Raw genomic sequence first — 19,985 nt, forward strand, 5'->3', positions numbered from 1 at the left:
GCACCTAAAAAAAATGAAAGCAAAGCTGCAATAATTGAAGTATGTGAAAATTTCACTTTAGATTGATAAACAGGTAAGTCAATGGTTCAGTGTGTAACATTTAGGGTTACACATATTCCTGAAAATAAGAATTGTGCTTTAATTAATTTGGAATGAGCAGTTTTTTTATCTAAATATGGTCCCCTTCCACGGAAGCCGCCATGTTCCTACGGTAACCCACAATGGAAAAACAAACTACTGGCTCTAGATAGAACCAATCACTTTTTCTACTTCAGCTTGGAGGAAGATGGTTGTAATCTACAACCACACCGCTAGTTACCACTAAATCCTACAGACTGGACATGCGTGCAGGTGAAAGGAGCACCACAGCAGAGCTGTTTTTCCTCAAATGAAGCAGATGAAAACTCTAAGAAGCTGCGCTGTAGTGTATCGACATTGATATGTCCAGACTGGAAGATATACATATATAATAGAATATGTGATGTCTGTTTACAGAAAGAAGTTTTATAATATGGTAAAACAATTACAGTTACTCTTCCTTCAATCTTAGTGCGATGTTTCAGCTGCTTTGTGAAGGCTTGTCTGGAGAATCCCGGAGAGATGACCTTGAGTTCCTGAAAGCAGCTCAGGAGGTCCAGTGTATAAAGTGTGGAACTGTTGACAGAAGCTGGCCAATAGCCACTCCGAAGGATGTCCTTCAGTCAGGGGTCCACTGATGATGGCATGTTTGACAAACATATAGCGGCTGATGCAAGTCAAAACGGACTTGGAACAAAATAAATGTATAAAAAAAATAAAAATAAATACACATTTACTACATGCTTACTTTTACAACAGTTCAGTAACTCTGCATATTGTGAATGGTTGAAAGACATAACACAAGTTCCTATAATCCCAGTAGAGCACTCATACTGAACTTCTTGAGTAGAATCACACATTGTTTACATTTCTCTAACTCGCTAAATCGGAAACAGATGTGTTGATTGGACTTCACACAGGAAGTGCTTTGCAGAAGTGTACAATTTTTTTTGTTTGTAAAGAACAATAATAAAAGATGTCTGTCTTGGTTTGGGTTAATAATAATACCATGTACTAAACAATAGATTTTGACACAACTGCAATTGTAAGCACAATGCCACAACACACTTGTGTGAAAATCATAAAAAATAAGTTTTTACCATTGATTTTACCAAGAAAATACAAAATAAAGCTGCAGGACAATTTAGATAAAGACCAATTAAAAGTCAACTGATCAATATTTTGAAAAAAACACCATCATTCAGTATCAAACTAAATCTTAGTCTAAATCTTTACTAAATTCTGTTCTTAATGCATCTACTGGACTGTCAGTTTTGTCTAAAGAGTTTCTTTAATTACACATGGGGTTTGGATTTAAACTTAAATTCATCACTGTGATTTACCAAATTGCTGTTGAGGATGTCGACAAACAGTCACGATCATCAAACACTAATGTGAGTTTCCCTCCCTCGAAAAGAACCATCTTTTAATACTTGAATCTTTATTTCTTAAATAACATTCTCTTCATATTCACATTTATCAGTTCATTTTGTCCCCTAATCCAGGTCAATCTTTCACTGAGGACTGAGGAGTCTATATTCAAAGAAATACAGGTAAACATTTTTATATTTCTATTTTAGCTATATTTCTACATGTTTTTATTGCTATATTTTCTATTATAGTTCAACTCGTATATCTTCTATAAGTCTTTTAAGGGTTACAGCCCTGTGTCTCATCCATCAGAAAGTGCAGAAGAGGGGACTTCATCAGAGGTGCAGGTAAATAAGGACATTTGTATGTCATTTTGGTTCACATTTTGTTACATACACACATTTTGTACGTCTCTAAATGTGTAGATAAACTGAACGTAAGATGTGATGCGTAATTCAGGACATAGCGGAATGCAATGTTGTCGAGTTTAAAAATAAGTAGATCAACATTAAAGCTTAACACAAATCTTTTAGTAAATACTTTAAATATGATCCTTATTTTGTTCTTTTTCCATTTGTTATTGAATATCAACTGGGCCACGTCAGGTTTCTCAAATAACCATGTCACAGAAAACAGTTGGATGAACATAGTTGCTTTCCTATGAAGCACAATGTAACAGGGGCTTTAATGGAGGACTTACTGAAGCTGTTAAGGTTATTTAGTGGGGATGCTGCAAGCGTCCCACGTAGCAAGTACATTCTAGAAAAGGTGTTTAAATTGGTTTTGTCTACAAATCAGAATATCCTCATTATTGTGGTATTTGCAGCTCTTACATTGGCTTTTCAGTGTCTAAGGACAGTGGATTAAAATGCCAGATTTGCTCATCAACACAAACTGTGAGACAAAGTGTAGAATTTGGTCAGTCTTTTATTTGTATACCATTGAGGGATCCATTTAAAGCTCTTCTGGAGAATGAATTCAAAAAGATTTACAATGACCAAAACAGGGATGAAATAACGGATATTTCTGATGGGAAGTTGTACAAATATCTAAAATCAGTTAGCGATTCTTTCTTTTCTGTGTTCCAGTCATATAAATTCAGCATTTGGCCCTTACTATGATTTGTTAAAGAAGTACCCCCTGAGAAAAGAGATAAAAATGTCTACTATATGCCTTGTGGTTTGGCTCATCTGAACCACTAATGACAAGCTTCCTCAAACCTTTTGTGGAGGAATGCTAAATTCTTGGACAAACGAGACCTTAATGGCAAGATCCAGTAGATTAATTAATTAAAACCACAAAGGTCTATGCATTATGTGCTGTATGTGATGCTGTTGCACGACCTTTGCTGCAAAATTTCAAACAGTCTTCATCCAGGTGTTCAAGTGAGAAAAGACACTGGGACTGTGCGAGTGTATCCTTGTTTGGAGGAGATGCCAGACCTTAGAGATCACAACACAACTGTGCAAATAGGTGAGATTGGCAAAAATAACGAACAGAGCATTTTGGTCATAAAAGGGGCATCTCTAATTGTGGACCCAATTTTCACCTGATCAATGGTGTGGTCCCTGATTACATGTATCGTGTGTTGCTGAGGGTTTGGCTGCTAATAGCCACTTCATGGTTTAATTCTAAAAGCTACAGTCAACCATGGTATACTGGTTTGAACAATTCAAGAGTAGATGAAAATCTTTTAGCAATCAAGCTTCCAAGCTTTTTTTCCTGAATCCCACGGTCTATTGTTGAGCGTAGGTTTTGGAAAGCTCCCAAATGGCAGAAATGGCTTTAATATTACAGTTTGCCAGTCCTGAGGGGGAAATGTCCAAACAAGTATCTTTGCCACTGGGTTTTACATGTACATTTTGCTAGGTTCAGACATTTGTCAAGAAGATATTGACCATGCTCATGAGGCTCTGGAGCTTTATGTTAAATCAGTTCAGTCTTTGTATGGTGAAGATCAGATGACCTACAATGTGCTCCTGCATTTTAGAAAGTGTTGAGAATGTAGGTCCTCTCTATGCCCAGTCTGATTTCATGTTTGAGAATTATAATGGCTACTTGCTTAAGCAAGTAAAAATCAGTAATGCAGTACCTCAGCAGATTTACAAAAGGGTAGCATGGTCTTGTGCATTGCCACGCATAGCTAAGGCCTGCTGTATCTTTTAAGTCCCCTGTGTAGAGTGCTAAGACAGGGCAAAAGGAAATGTTACATAGCTATCCTGCTGTATCCTGATGTCTCACCTGAAATAAAATCATTCTACATAGAAATGACCTCCAGTAAACATCACATAAGGATCTGTGCTAGATATGACAGAGTGACTGCACTTGGAGTGCCAAAGATTAGGCCTGTGTCTGAAAATGATATGAACACATTACATGCATTGCTAGATGTACCCGTGACCTCTACTGGCAGCTACTAGAAAAGAAGATTTGTCAATGGAGAAGTCATTCACAGCCAAACATATACAAAGACAAAGAAAATGAACAACTCTTTTGTTATATTAAAAGATGGCAGTATTTTTTATGTTTTCATACCTTCTCTGTGTCAGTGATGACCAACATCGCCTATATGCAGTCAGAAAAATGTGGAAACTGTACAGTGCAGAAGCTGGTTCGAGGATCTACTGTCAAAATATCATTAACCTTTGCAGTTGACAGCAATGATATTATGAGACCATGTGTTTACATTCATTGTTGTTTGTAACAATTCAGAACATATTGTTGTAAATAATCAAAGTTAAATCAAAAATATTGACTATTATTGACTATAGGCATAAAGACCACACGTAGGTGAAGATAAGAGCAAAGTCATGAGTGAAGTACAGATTTCATATTCAATTATCTTTCCCTGTGTTTTTACATCATGAACATCTATAAGGTTTTAGTCATATGTAGGACTTATAGAACATATATGATTAAAAATACATTCATATTATGCATTTTGTATGTGTTTATTGCAGCATATGTGTCCCTCACAAAATTCTGTTGGAACATATAAGATGCAAAATAAGTGAACTTTTTGCCTTGTGATTATCAGCCACTGGTTAGTATGTATGTAAACTGTCCAATCAGCGCATGAGTTGCTTAATGTTCTAGCCAATCATATATGATAAGGGGCGGGACATGTACTGATTATGTAGCGCCCATTATGTGACGTCATCACAGGACCTGCCCTGTAGCAAGATACATTATGAGATTTAGATTAGATTAAATTAGATTTAATTAGATTTTTAGATATACAAGATACATTATTAGATTTATTATTATTATTATTATTTTTATTATTATTATTATCATTATTATTGTTATTATTATTATTATTATTATTATTATTATTATTAGAAATATGGTTATATAGATTATAACAGACTTGTACAATTTTAGTGTAATTTTAATGAAATTTGAGGTAAAATAAAAAAAAAAATCTAAACATCGGCGATTTTTGTAGTAGTAAAATGCCTCCATCTAGTGGTGATATGAGACATTGCAACTTGTCGAGCGGTACTTTTGGTAATTTTGCTCTGTTTCCACACGGATGGTTTTTACTTGTCGGACCTGTGCTTCATGCCAGATTTTAATCAGTAAAAATAAATGTTTAATATTTATTTCTTGGTGGATTTATTTTTTAATATCTGACTAAATGAAGGATGTCGTGAATAAGTTTTTAAATAAAGTTAAAATTTTTGTCCTTTTTTATATTTATTTTTTATAACAATGGACGAGTTCTGAGTGAATCATGAATAATTAAGTAAATAAAAAAAAGGAATAATAAAAATCCTTGTTACTTTTATATATTCTTTATTAAATTATATATTTAAAAATTGTATAATAGTTATCCTATTTTTTTATATATGTAGAATATTATTAGATACAAGATACATTATTAGATTTATTATTATTATTATTATTGTTGTTATTATTATTATTATTATTATTAATAATAAGATGATTATATTAATAATAACAGACTCTTGTACAGTTTAAGTGTAATTTTAATGAAATTTGAGGTAAAAAAAAATAAACCTGGACATTAGCTCTAATGCGAACTATGTTGTGCTACTATGGCTCTAATTCAAATTATGGCGTGCTGCTATGGCCCTAGTGGGAAACACTGTTCCACTACTGTGGCTCAAATTCAATTCATGCTGTGCTGTCCTGGCCCTGATGTAAAACACTGATGTGCCACTGTAGCTCTAATGCTAATTATGTAACGCCGATATGACTCCAATACTAATCATGTGGGCCAACTATGGGTCTAAGTTAATATATGTTGTGCCTCTAGGGCCCTAATATGAAACACTGTACTGCTACTATAGCTCTAATGCTAACTGTGATTCACACCAGGGACCTACCAGCACAACATAGGTAGCATTATAGCCATAGTAGCAGAACAATGTTGTGCTACTATGACTTTAATTCAAATTCGGTTGTGCTGCTAGGGCCCTGATGTGAAATACTGTGCTGCTACTATAGCTCCGATGCTAATTATGTTGTGCTGCTATGACTATAATGCGATTTATGTTGGCCAACTATGGCTCTAACTATGTGCTGCTACTATTGCTCTAATCCAAATGATATTGGCGAATGATGGCTCTAAGTCAAATAATGCTCTGCTACTATGGCTCCAATTTAAATTATGTTGTGCTGCTAGGGCCCTGATATGAAACACTGTGCTGCTACTATAGTGGCCGAGCATCATTTGACTTAGAGCCATAGTTGGCCAAGGTCATTTGGATTAGAGTTGTTCCACATCAGCGCCCTAGCAGCACAACATAATTTGAATCAGAGCAATAGTAGCACAACATAGGTAGCATTAGAGCTACAGTAGCAGAACAATGTTGCGCTACTATGACTTTAATTCAAATTATGTTGTGCTACTAGGGCCCTGATGTGGAACACTGTGCTGCCACTACAGCTCTAGTGCTAATTATGTTGTGCTACTATGACTCTAATCCAAATGACCTTGGCCAACTATGGCTCTAAGTCAAATGATGCTCGGCTACTATGGCTCTAATTCAAATCATGTTGTGCTGTTATGGCCCTAGTGGGAAACACTGTTCCGCTACTGTGGCCCAAATTCAATTCATGCTGTGCTGTCCTGGCCCTGATGTTAAACACTGATGTGCTACTGTAGCTCTAATGCTAATTATGTAACGCTGATATGACTCCAATAAAAATCATGTGGGCCAACTATGGGTCTAAGTTAATATATGTTGTGCCTCTAGGGCCCTGATGTGGAACACTGAGCTGCTACTACAGCTCTAGAGCTAATTATGTAGTGCTACTATGACTTTAATCCAAATGATCTTGGCCAACTGTGCTGTTATAGCCCTAGTGGGAAACACTGTTCCGCTACTGTGGCCCAAATTCAATTTATGCTGTGCTGTCCTGGCCCTGATGTAAAACACTGTTGTGCTACTGTAGCTCTAATGAGAATTATGTAGTACTGATATGACTAATTCAAAGTACGTTGTGCTGCTAGGGACCCCAGCCCTGATGTGGCTACACGGCCCTGGTGTGAAACACTATACTGCTACTATAGCTCTAATGCTAACTATGTTGTGCTACTATGACTCTAATACAAATTATGTTGTGCTGCTAGGGCCTTGATGTGAAACACTGTACTACTACTATAGCTCTAATGCTAATTATGTAGTGCTGCTATGACTATAATTCAAATTATGTTGGCAAACTATGGCTCTAATTTAAAATACGTTGTGCCTCTAGGGCCCTGATGTGAAACACTGTGCTGCTACTGTAGCTCTAATGCTAACTGTGCTTCACGTCAGGGCCCTAGCAGCACAACATAACTTTAGTTAGAGTCATAGTTAGCTATAGTAGCAGAACAATGTTGTGCAGAACAATGTTGTGCTACTATGACTCTAACTCGAGTTATGTTGTGCTGTTAGGGCCCTGATGTGAAACACTGTACTGCTACTATAGCTCTAATGCTAACTGTGTTTCACATCAGGGCACTAACAGCACAACATACCTTGAGTTAGAGTCATAGTAGCACAACATTGTTCTGCTACTGTAGCTCTAATGCTAACTATGTTGTGCTACTATGGCTCTAATACAAATTATGTTGTGCTGCTAGGGCCCTGATGTAAAACACTGTACTGCTACTATAGCGCTAATGCTAATTATGTTGTGCTGCTATGACTATATTTCAAATTATGTCGGCCAACTATGGCTCTAATTTAAATCATGTTTTGCTACTATGTCTCTAATTTAAAATATGTTGTGCCTCTAGGGCCCTGATGTAAAACAATGTGCTGCTACTATAGCCCTGATGCTAATTATGTAATGCCGTTATGACAATACAAATCATGTGGGCCAACTATGACTCGAATTCAATTTACGTTGTGCTGCTAGGGCCCTGATGTGAAACACTGTACTGCAACTATAGCTCTAATGCTAATTACAGTGCTGTTATGACTATAATTCAGATTATGTTGCACTGCTATATAGCCCTGATGTGAAACACTGTTAGCATTAGAGCTATAGGAGCAGAACAGTGTATCCCACCAGGGCCCTAGTAGCACAACATTATTTGAATTGGAGTCATAGTAGCACAACAGTTAGCAGAACAATGGTGTGCTACTATGACTCCAATTCAAATAATGCTGTGCTGCTATGGTTCTAATTCAAATTATGTAGTGCTGCTAGGGCCCTGATGGGAAACACGGTTGTGTGACTATGGCCCTAATTCAAAAGATGATGTGCAAATATAGCTCAAAATTAAATTATGTTGTGCTGTTCTGCAAATATAGCTCTAATGCTAATTATGCAATGCTGCCATGACTATAATTCAAATGATGCTGTACTACTGTATCTCTAATGCTAAGGTTTGTTTACTTACCTCGTTATACAAAAGGTCATAGTCAGCGGGCGGGGAGAATTGCTGCCCCCGCAAAGAAGACCGCTCTTTGTATGAAAAAATGGGTGGCTCTTAAAAGAGCCGTTGGTTTTTATCTTAAAGACGGCGATAACACGCTTTACTTTGAGCTGGTGTACTTGGTGACGGCCTTTGTGCCCTCGGACACGGCATGCTTTGCAAGTTCACCGGGAAGCAACAGGCGCACGGCGGTCTGGATTTCCCTGGAAGTGATGGTGGACCGCTTGTTGTAGTGAGCGAGACGAGAAGACTCACCGGCGATGCGCTCGAAAATGTCGTTTACGAAGGAATTCATGATGCCCATAGCCTTAGAAGAGATGCCGGTATCAGGGTGCACCTGCTTCAGAACCTTGTACACGTAGATAGCGTAGCTCTCCTTCCTTGACTTTCTGCGCTTCTTGCCTCCTTTGCCGGCCGTCTTCGTGACAGCCTTCTTGGAGCCCTTCTTGGGTGCGGTCTTTGCTGGATCAGTAGGCATAATGCTGCTTCTCGAGGAAACTGCGAGAGAATGAAAAAGGGCCGCCTCGCCGCCTCTCTATTTACAGACCTGCATTGTAATTACGTACAAGGGAAAGGAGTCGTATTATTGGTCACAAATCCAAACCTCATCATACAAGGCTCCGCCCTCGTCCCATCCTCTCCCGTTCCCTCTCCCCCGCCTCTGAGCTACGCTTTGTTTCCCTGCCCGCCGTTTTGTGCGCGCACACGCACAGACAAATATGAAGTATATATATATATATATATATATATATATATATAAAGAGCGAGACTTTGAGACAAAACTGTAGTGCTTGTGCAACATTTTACCTTATTAGAATATATCTATAATTATTTCAAATTCCATTAGTCACATACACTTGAGAAAATAGTTATTTCCTCCCCTTCTCCGCCACACACACACACACACACACACACACAGTAAAAGAAACAATAGCTCATTTTGTAATATTTGGGTGGCTCTTAAAAGAGCCGGTGTGTTCACGTTATTTGGTAGATAAGCGTTTAACCGCCGAAGCCGTAAAGAGTGCGTCCCTGGCGTTTCAGGGCATACACCACATCCATAGCGGTGACGGTCTTTCTCTTCGCATGCTCGGTGTATGTGACTGCATCGCGGATGACGTTCTCCAAGAACACCTTCAGTACACCACGAGTCTCCTCGTAGATCAGACCGGATATACGTTTAACACCACCACGGCGAGCCAGACGGCGGATAGCCGGCTTAGTGATACCCTGGATATTATCGCGCAGAACCTTACGATGGCGTTTAGCGCCTCCTTTACCGAGTCCCTTGCCACCCTTTCCTCTTCCAGACATGGTCCCGCTCTCACAAAGTCAAGCTGCTCAATAAAGAAGCCCCGCGCAATGCCCGCCTATTTATTCTCTCTCCACAGGACCTAGTTGAGAACAGGCGAGGGGGCGGACCTAAAACCAACGATCACACAAAACAATGTCTTCAAAGCGAAACGCCACAGCCGTTAACATGCTAGAGTCTTGTACTTCCTCAGGCTTTTTGTCCACACAAACATAGTGATATAGAAATAGTAATAGTCATGTAGTGGAATTGATTTAATTTGGTTTTTGCTCACAGCATGGTACACTTAATGCAGTTCAACACACAAATATTTGAATTGAGAATTATAATTAGAAAAACTGTTTTGACTCAGTTGCAATTTTTATTTCAGTAGAAGTATAAATCAAATTGCAGTTCTTGTTGCATTAAGTAGGCTTTTATCATCATGAGGAATGCAAACTATTGCACACACTATGCTTTCAGTTACTTACACACTGTGCCACTACTGACCAGAAAGGTGTAAACCTGATGGGGGACAAAATATTGAGCTACTGTACATATGCAATTAAAAGGTTTTCGCTTATCCCAACTCATCTGGAAGCTGGGGTCAGAGCGCAGGGTCAGCCATGGTACAGCGCCCCTGGAGCTGATAGGGCTAAGTGCCTTGCTCAAGGGCTCAACAGTGGTAGCTTGGCAGTGCTGGGGCTTGAACCGCTGACCTTGTGATCAGTAACCCAGAGCCTTAACCACTGGACTACCACTGCCCTGCTTACACCACTACCAGTAGTAGTAGTAGTAGCGTTAATCTTGTACTATACTTTTCAACACACAAGAAATATAGCATGACTATTGTAGGAATGGCCCATGATTATTATTAATATTAACAAGCATTATTCTCATTTCTATTAATGTGGTACTTTTTGCATTAGCAGTAGTAGCAATAGTAGTAGTCGTATTAGTAGTAGAAGTAGTAGTAGTAGTAGTAGTAGTAGTCAGTTATCCATACATCTCTCACATAGACCAGGAGATTATGGTAATATTTGCATCAAGCATCAGAATGAGTGAGCATTGTGTGTACCTACATGGGCTGTAGAACATTGAGTAAATATATGTATATTATTTATCCAATTCAATAGGACGAAGTTTCAGAGACAGATGATGCTTCAGATACACAGTCACTTCTACAGCACCAATATTTTGATGGCACCTTAAAAAAGGGAGAAATGTTCCTTTATTGAGAAAACATATATGCAGATGCAAATACGAGTGCAGGAACAGGAACTCACAAATCATTCGTGAACATCATTCCACCACAGCAGGAGCTGACAAGCTGAGCAAACCCAGTGCTCAATCTGCACTAGTGTCCAGAAGTATATGGACAGGGCCACACACTTTGTCTGGGAGTGTATGCATCTTTTACCTATGCTGCAAAATATGCGGTAAGGTCTCTATGTGTGACCGGTTTAATGGCTTTTAAAATAAAGACAAATAGACAGGCATACATAATGGGTTAATTTTAAATCCGAAGACACGCCCACTGCTGCAGAGTTGCGCTTTGACATTGAGCACACCTGTGCCACGTAATTAGTTCAGCGTGCTCTTGGCTTTATAAAAAGCACTGTTGAGTTTGGCTCTTTGATACCTTTCCTATCTGTAGGCTGTGTGGCTAGAGAAGGTATTTTTGCGTATACTGTCCTGTTGCGGCCCCCTGGTGAGATGGTTGTTTTATTTGACTTTATTAGTTGCTGATCATGGTCTGAATGTGTGTTTGTAGGGATGTGTGCATGAACGCAGGTAGCATATAGTGACAATAGTTTAACCCCTGTTTATGAGGTAGGCAACTTAATTGTGGGTTATTTATGAGAGAGGGAAACCTTTTTGAAGTGTTTTATTTGTTAGTTTTTCAGGTGCGGCAAAGAGTGCTAGCTGCTGGTTTCTAGAGACTTCTACAAGCTGGTTTCTAGAGACTTCTACAAGCTGGTTTCTAGAGACTTCTACAAGCTGGTTTCTAGAGACTTCTACAAGCTGGTTTCTAGAGACTTCTACAAGCTGGTTTCTAGAGACTTCTACAAGCTGGTTTCTAGAGACTTCTACAAGCTGGTTTCTAGAGACTTCTACAAGCTGGTTTCTAGAGACTTCTACAAGCTGGTTTCTAGAGACTTCTACAAGCTGGTTTCTAGAGACTTCTACAAGCTGGTTTCTAGAGACTTCTACAAGCTGGTTTCTAGAGACTTCTACAAGCTGGTTTCTAGAGACTTCTACAAGCTGGTTTCTAGAGACTTCTACAAGCTGGTTTCTAGAGACTTCTACAAGCTGGTTTCTAGAGACTTCTACAAGCTGGTTTCTAGAGACTTCTACAAGCTGGTTTCTAGAGACTTCTACAAGCTGGTTTATAAACCCTATTTAGACTTTTGGTGTACAGTTGGGACTAAGCGGACGTCGCGGTAGTAAACCGCTATGTTACTGAGTGTTTTTAACAGATTATTTTGCGCACCGTTCTTTGTACTATGTTTGAGTGAGGACATGGATATTTATCTCTGGTGCAAGTGTATTAAAATAACAGGCTTTGTATTTTTGCTCTGTGAGCCACTTGTATACTTTTTAAATATTAATCGGGAGTTACCAGTTTTGCTGTACTGTGTTTTTCTTTGTGGGTATATAAGTTTGTGCCATTTATGTAATTGTTTCCACATGTAATTATCTGATGAGCCGTGATTTGAGACTTAAACAAAGAAACCAAAAAATAAACCAAAAACAAAGCCAACACACAAAAATACTCTCCCCTTCTGTTTAAGAATTATGCACTGATTTGCTGGGTGTTTTGTCCCTTCTGTTTAAAAAGTGGAATTAATCTAGTCTCTCCAATTGTGGGTAAATAACTGGTAAGCTGTAAATGGTATTTTAAAATATTTGTAAGCATTTTCTGTGAAATAAACTTGTACTATTTTTGGAAAGTCACGTCTCTGTCTTTAACCCCATCCGAACCAGCAGGGTCCTTCATATTTTTGTAACTTTTTGGTTTAATTTTTCTTTTGCGTTCAATTTATTTTCCTGGGTGAATAAATAACCCAGGTGGCGTAGTCGGTTCCTTTTTATTTCTAATACCTTTAACCAAAGGTTACAATTGTATTTGGACAGTGTCACGCTGACTTGTACAGACTGTCAATCAAACTATTATTCTAGAACTTGGCGCATCACGACACATTTTTCTTGGTAACTGCTCCACTGTCACAGAGTGTGTATGCTCACTGAGTGCTCACCTGAATAGGAAATGCAGTGTATGCTATATATCTCTGTTTATATTTCCTAATCATTTGATGAAGTGAACAATTCCTTTGACTTGACTTCGGTAATCAACAAAAGGTAGAGAGGAATGTGCACTTTCTAGATTTGGTCCCACAATAGCAGTCAAGACCGATGCAGAACTACACACCATGCTGCATTAAGCAATCATTATTATTATTTATGGTATTCATCAAACCCTATTCTTAACTCATTCCTCAACTTACTAAGAATAATTATTAGGATCATGGTTGGTGGTGGTGGTAGTAGTAGTAAATGTAGTAGAAGAACTGGGTCTGAGATGAGATCAGAAAAAACAAACAACATTCACAAATTAAACCTTAAAAAATTAGTCCAAAAACATTTCATACTAGTGTTTAAGGGTATACAGGGTTTCTTCCTAAAGTGAACTGTGAGTCCCTTTTTGTCTCGCTTCGTGTTTATCTAATAGGCCAGTAGAACACGTCATATATATATCAAATTGCATTAGTGCCCATAACTATAGTCACAAGTTCCTAGATCATTTGAATATTTGTGTGTGCGTGTGTTTGTTTGGACAACAGAAGAGATTTGGGAAGAGCAAGAAATAAAACCAAACAATGTTGCACAATATCCTGGAAAGTGTCAGTATATTTGTACTGTGTTACAATTTGAAGAGAGAAACAGAGTGAGAGTCAATAATGTCACATTAGATTAACATGTGTGTGTCTCTCATTTCAGCAGGTTGTTTGTTGAATTTAGCTCAGCTTATACTACAGTTAGCCCTGTCAACAGCTTGGCATCAGCACACATCTCTGTAACTGGACCCTGGACTTGCTTGAACACCTTCACCTCCTCCAGTCCCACACTCAGGGATGCGTATTGTACCCTTACTTATATTCACTTTTCCACTAATGAGTGCTTACCTGCCTAAGCCTTAGAAAGCATCATCAAGTTTGCTGATGACACCACGAATGGTAGGCCTGATCAGAGGTAAAGATGAGACGGCTTTCAGGGAGGAGATCCAGCGCCTAGTAATTCACACCAACAGAGATGATGTGGAGTGTGAATTCAGCCTCAAGTTACTTTAAGGCCTTATCTTCGAGGATCTCACCTGGTCACTGAACTCTTCTCTCTACTTCGCACACCCATGACTTTAGTACCACTCATATTACATCACTTCAATACCAGAACCTTTTTAAATGCGTTTCTTGCACATCCTTTCTGAACTGCTGCTATATTGCTCCTTTGCAGAACACTTTTTCTTTTTCTTTACATTTTTGCTACTCTTCAATTTTGTTCAATTTGTCTTGTCACAACAGGTTCACTGGCGGAGCTATTATGTGTTTTATGGATTGTCCTGCACTGACTTGTGTTGTCTTGCACTGTCTTGTGTTGTCTTTGCACTGTTTGCACCAGGTTGCACACATGCACTTTATGTGGCAAGGACACTTACCAGCCCTGTGTGTTCTGTTTCTGGAATTGTTGTTTAATGTAGCATCAGGGCTGGGATGCAAAGGGTCCGTTGTCTCATTTCACTGTGTACTGCGTCAGCTATATATGGTTGAAATGACAATAAAAGCTTCTTGACCTGACCTCTTGACTTGTCTCAACAACGCCTGTGATTGCTGAGGACACTTTAAAAGTCCTGTCTGTGCTACAGGATACTGGAGAACTTCTTCAGCTGTACCATTTCTGTGTGGTACAGCAACTGCACTGCTCCAGGCCCTATAAAATAAAATGGAAAATAAAAATCTCCCAATGAATCATTGGCAATCAGCTCCCCATCTTGGAGAACATTCACAAGAAACACTGTCTGGAAAGGTCTAGTCAAGTCTAGTTTATTTGTATAGCGCTTTTCACAACAGACATTGTATCAAAGCAGCTTTACAGAAAACAACAGTGAAGGTGAATGGTGTGCGTTTGTCCCTGATGAGCAAGCCGTGGCGACAGTGGCAAGGAAAAACTCCCTTAGATGATATGAGGAAGAAACCTTGAGAGGAACCAGACTCAAAGGGGAACCCATCCTCATATGGGTGACATCAAGAGTTTGGTCATAAATCTTTCAACAATACAGAACAATTTGTGATCATCATAGATCCAGCATCAGCTTCTCCATGCCAGGGCCTTTAAACACTCGGCATCTACTTCTCCATGGTCATCCGTAGGTCCATAATCTTCACGAGGTGGGACGTGACTGGAGCTGGCCAAACCTCAGGATGCCTCGGGATGGGGAGAGAGAGAGAAGCAGTGGAAAGGAATTAGCGTAGCTGCTGTTCATGATATTAACAGCACAAATTGATAATGTGCATGTGCTCATGTATTCTGGAGCACAAACTTATGATATGTGATGTGTGTTATGTGTAGGCTTTGCTAAAAAGATATGTTTTTAATCTACACTTAAACTGGGAGAGTGTGTCTGAACCCCGAACACTGTCAGGAAGACTAATTCCAGAGTTTAGGAGCTAAATGTGAAAATGCTCTACCGCCTTTAGTGGACTTTGCTATTCTAGGAACTACTAGAAGCCCAGAGTTTTGAGATCTCAGGGAGCGTGACGGATTGTAGCGTGTTAAGAGACTGGATAGATACATGGGAGCCAAACCATTTAGTGCTTTATAAGTGAGTAGCAGTAGTTTGTAGTCTATTCGAAACTTAACAGGAAGCCAATGTAGGGACGATAAGATTGGGGTTATATGATCGTATTTTCTTGACCTAGTAAAAACTCTTGCTGCTGCATTCTGAACTAACTGAAGCTTGTTTATTAATGACGCAGGACATCCACCTAGTAATGCATTACAGTAGTCTATTCTGGAGGTCATAAACGCATGGACGAGCTTCTCTGCATCGGATATAGACATGTTTCTTAACTTAGAAATATTTCTAAGGTGAAAGAAGGCTGTTTTTGTAACTTGATTGATGTGATTTTTAAAAGATAAGTTGCTGTCTAAAATAACTCCCAGGTCTTTTACCGTTGAACTAGTGGTTACAGAACAAAGGGCGCAGCAGTTGTCTGTGCAGAGCTCACAAGATCATCAAGGACCCTTCACATCCCAGTCACAAACTGTTTAACCTCCATCCATCAAGATCCAGATACAGAAACATACGCACCAGAACCAGCAGGATCAGGGACAGCTTTATTTCCATCCACCATCACCACACTGAACTCTACACTACACCGTTAGATCACTGTATAAGCACTGTATATGTAAATGTTACATATTGTTTTTTGTATACTCCGCATTCTCTACACATATTGTGCCTCACTTCCATCTGCACTACTATTATATTTGTGTATCTGTATATACCTTACTGTACATCCTGCCACATTCATGTATATACAGATATATATTTCTATCTATCTAACGAACCTCTGAGCAGATGCTAAATGCATTCTCTTAGCTCTGTACATGTATCTTGCACAATGACAATAAAGTCAACAATAAATCTAATCTAAAATATAATATAAAATTACACTAGTGTCCATGAGTACTTGGAGAGGGCCACTATTCATTCATTTCATTGTGTTGCTCTTGGTATTGCACATTTTCCCACACAAATACATATACACATATACATGTGTGTGTGTGTGTGTGTGTGGTCAGGTTTGGACGTATATGCACGACAACGAAAGAGAACATACATACAGTGCTTTAGATTCATGTTATGTCAAATTGTTCCTAACGCATAAAAACATGTTTAAATGGTCAGAATCGTAGTCAGCATACTAAAGTTATATGTGAGAGAATTAATACTATGATGAATGCAATTTATTGTTTTGTTTGTTTTTTTGTCTCCCTTAGAATACAAACGATAACACGAGAATGGGAGGTGACACTTTGGCCACAAGATGGCAGTCACGCTCCGTGCAGAACAGCAAGCGACCTTCTTTTTGCATTTATTATTATTATTAATATTATTACTGTCGCCAAGTATTAAAATAATCTATAATAAAATACACAAAATGCTCAGCGACAGAGCCACAAAATCAAAGGTTTGCCGAAGCACTCCAATCTAAGAACTAGTTATATATATATATAAAATCATTTGTTTAAAACAACCACGGTATAAACTTGCTCGTTTTACTGAGACAATGAGGTGGCTCTTAAAAGAGCCTTTGTGTATACTGGACAGAGTTATTGTTTAAGCGCGCTTTCCGCGAATACGGCGGGCCAGCTGAATGTCCTTGGGCATGATGGTCACTCTCTTGGCGTGGATGGCGCACAGGTTGGTGTCCTCGAACAGGCCGACCAAGTATGCCTCGCTCGCCTCCTGCAAAGCCATTACAGCGGAGCTCTGGAAACGCAAGTCAGTCTTGAAGTCTTGAGCAATTTCTCTCACCAGGCGCTGGAAGGGCAGCTTGCGGATGAGCAGCTCAGTAGACTTCTGATAGCGACGGATCTCTCTCAAAGCCACGGTGCCGGGCCTGTAACGGTGAGGCTTCTTCACGCCGCCGGTAGCCGGAGCGCTCTTGCGAGCAGCCTTGGTGGCGAGCTGCTTCCTGGGCGCCTTGCCACCAGTGGATTTACGGGCAGTCTGCTTAGTTCTTGCCATAGCGTTGAGCTGTGCACTTCGCGGAAGAAAAACAGAATGAAAAGCGCTAGCAAACGCTGGCTTTTTAAGCCTGAACGACGCCTCGCGTTCATTGGGCGTCTCGAAACCTCTCGTCTTGCATTGGATCGATCGCTATACGTCACTCGACGATTATTGGCTTAGACCTAGTCAGCGCCACAGTTTGAACACCCCACCCCACCCTCCTTCCCTCCCTCCCTCGGCTCTCTTGCACAGCACTGTTTTCCTCTGTTCTATAGTTACACAAAGACGGCCGTCGCAATTTGGAAAAAAATTAAAAATACTTCGTTATATTTATGCTTCTAAGTCACTAATGAGAATGGCATGATTATTAGACTATTCCAATGGGTTTTATTAAATGTGATTCTCTTGGGTGCAACTTTCTAGAATGAATACAATTATATACACAAAGTAACAAACTTGCACTTTTTGAGTCAAAGTGGGTGGCTCTTAAAAGAGCCTTTGGGTACTGACAAACACAGCATTGGACGTCTTTACTTGGTCTTGACAGCCTTCTCAGTCTTCTTAGGCAGAAGTACAGCCTGAATATTAGGCAGCACACCACCCTGAGCGATGGTCACTCCGCCGAGCAGTTTGTTCAGCTCCTCATCGTTACGCACGGCGAGTTGCAAGTGTCGGGGAATGATACGAGTCTTCTTGTTATCACGGGCAGCGTTACCAGCCAACTCCAGAATCTCAGCGGTCAGATACTCCAGCACAGCCGCCAGGTAAACGGGAGCGCCGGCACCGACGCGCTCAGCGTAGTTGCCTTTACGCAGAAGCCTGTGCACACGGCCTACAGGAAACTGCAGTCCTGCCCTGGATGAGCGAGTCTTGGCCTTGGCCCTGGCTTTGCCACCGGTTTTGCCTCTTCCACTCATTTTGCTGTAGATCAGATTTGTTCAAGGAACAAGTCGATAATAGTGAACGCTTCGCGCTGAAAACTCAGTGATATAGGCAACACAGCCACTCTCTCATTGGCTTAGAACACCATGTGATCAACATCCAATCACAAATGCACAAATGGTGACACTCATTCAGCTTTAGCCTAACAACCCCCCCCCCCCCCCCCCCCGCACACACACACACACACACACACACACACACACCTCCCCTTCCCTAATAGTCTCTGTGTGTGTGTGTGTGTGTGTGTGTGTGTGTGTGTGTGACTGAGGATTGAGCGCGCGCTCATGGGAGACACAGGTATCAGGAAACAACATTCATGTGAAATGTGTACAACGACACATATATCATATAATCATAAGCATCTCTATAACTACTACATAGTTTGCGTATCCATATGTCATAAATCCCTATCTTGTATTCGCTTTCACTTTCATCATGGGAGGATTCAAAATGTTGCTCTTTGGGGGAAAATATAGGTGGCTCTTAAAAGAGCCGTTTAGTTAAGGTAGACATGAAATAAACAAACATGTTTACTTCTTCTTGGGCGCTGTCTTTTTCGCCTTTGCAGCCTTGGGCTTCGCCGCTTTGGGCTTCACGGTCTTTGCTTTCTTGGGGCTCTTGGCTGCTTTTTTAGGAGTTGCCGGCTTTTTCGCTTTCTTCGGGCTCTTGGTGGCTTTTTTAGCAGCCGCTGCGGGCTTCTTTGCCTTCTTCGGGGACTTCTTGGCGGCGGCAACAGGTTTCTTGGCCGCCACCTTCTTGGGCTTCTTCGCCGCGGCGGGTTTCTTCGCCTTAACAGCGACGGGCTTCTTCGCCTTAGTTGCGGTCTTCTTTGCGGGCTTCTTGGCTTCGGTCTGCTTCTTGTTTAGCTTGAAAGAGCCAGACGCGCCGGTCCCTTTGGTCTGTAGAAGAGTTCCCTTCAACACGAGACCCTTGACAGCGAGCTTGACGCGGGAGTTGTTCTTCTCCACGTCGTATCCGCCGGCGGCCAAGGCTTTCTTCAGGGCGGCGAGCGACACACCGCTCCTCTCCTTGGACGAGGAAACCGCTTTGACGATGAGCTCGCCGACGCTGGGGCCGGCTTTCTTGGCCCTCGACGCTGCTTTCTTTTTTGGCGCTTTAGCCGGCGCGGCGGCGGGCGCGGGAGCAACTTCTGCCATCTCTCTAGTATCTGTAGTATCTCAGTGCGAGTCAGACTCTGTATACGCTGTGTAACACACAGAAACCTCCCGCCCCTCTGCTGGTGGGCCGGTCTTAAAACCGAGCATGAGAACGTTGTAGACTCAACCGGGCAGCCGCCGCTTCCGCGACACGCTCGCGAGTGTGTTTTCTCGCAGCGTTTCTCGTCGTAAATAAGACGCCGAAGACAAGATCCCGCGCTATTATGCACACATTTCGCGCGTACGGGCTTGCAAGTGTTCCGCGAGGCCCGTCATGGCCGAATAGAGAGCAGTGGTCGCTCGCGTTTTGCACGGAAGTGCACCGCGCGCCTGGCGCTCGAGCCGGCGCTCGGCGCATTTTGTGCAGAGTGCAGTGTAAAAAGGGTTGAGTTACATCCATGTCGGCGGAACAGCGTGTGTTTCACGTGAACGGCGAGCCTTGTCAATGTGTCT

General features: G+C 40.7%; 4 protein-coding genes and 2 pseudogenes across 14 annotated transcripts in view; all 6 read right to left on the bottom strand.

Annotated features, from left to right (window-relative positions):
• Window positions 1-19,985, bottom strand: part of LOC310738056 (uncharacterized protein) — a 491,148-nt gene that overhangs the window by 232,439 nt on the left and 238,724 nt on the right. The window lies entirely within an intron of this gene.
• On the bottom strand, window positions 8,394-8,840 carry LOC310738221 (histone H2B pseudogene; annotated as a pseudogene). The gene has a single exon. The product of its transcript is annotated as a histone H2B pseudogene (transcript).
• Window positions 9,350-9,661, bottom strand: LOC310738260 (histone H4; the record flags this gene model as incomplete). The annotated part of the gene is made up of 1 exon (XM_083563245.1): window positions 9,350-9,661. The coding sequence occupies one exon, from the start codon at window positions 9,659-9,661 to the stop codon at window positions 9,350-9,352; it is 312 nt and encodes a 103-aa protein (XP_083419371.1).
• LOC310738186 (histone H3.2 pseudogene) lies at window positions 17,041-17,470 on the bottom strand (annotated as a pseudogene). The gene has a single exon. The product of its transcript is annotated as a histone H3.2 pseudogene (transcript).
• On the bottom strand, window positions 17,964-18,405 carry LOC310738205 (histone H2A; the record flags this gene model as incomplete). The annotated part of the gene is made up of 1 exon (XM_083563208.1): window positions 17,964-18,405. Exon 1 carries the CDS (start codon window positions 18,348-18,350, stop codon window positions 17,964-17,966), a length of 387 nt encoding a protein of 128 aa, XP_083419334.1. The 5' UTR covers window positions 18,351-18,405.
• LOC310738151 (histone H1-like) lies at window positions 18,906-19,532 on the bottom strand (the record flags this gene model as incomplete). The annotated part of the gene is made up of 1 exon (XM_083563148.1): window positions 18,906-19,532. The coding sequence occupies one exon, from the start codon at window positions 19,530-19,532 to the stop codon at window positions 18,906-18,908; it is 627 nt and encodes a 208-aa protein (XP_083419274.1).

Source organism: Silurus aristotelis (genome assembly GCF_946808225.1).
Source record: "Silurus aristotelis genome assembly, chromosome: 15".
Classification (NCBI taxonomy): domain Eukaryota; kingdom Metazoa; phylum Chordata; class Actinopteri; order Siluriformes; family Siluridae; genus Silurus; species Silurus aristotelis.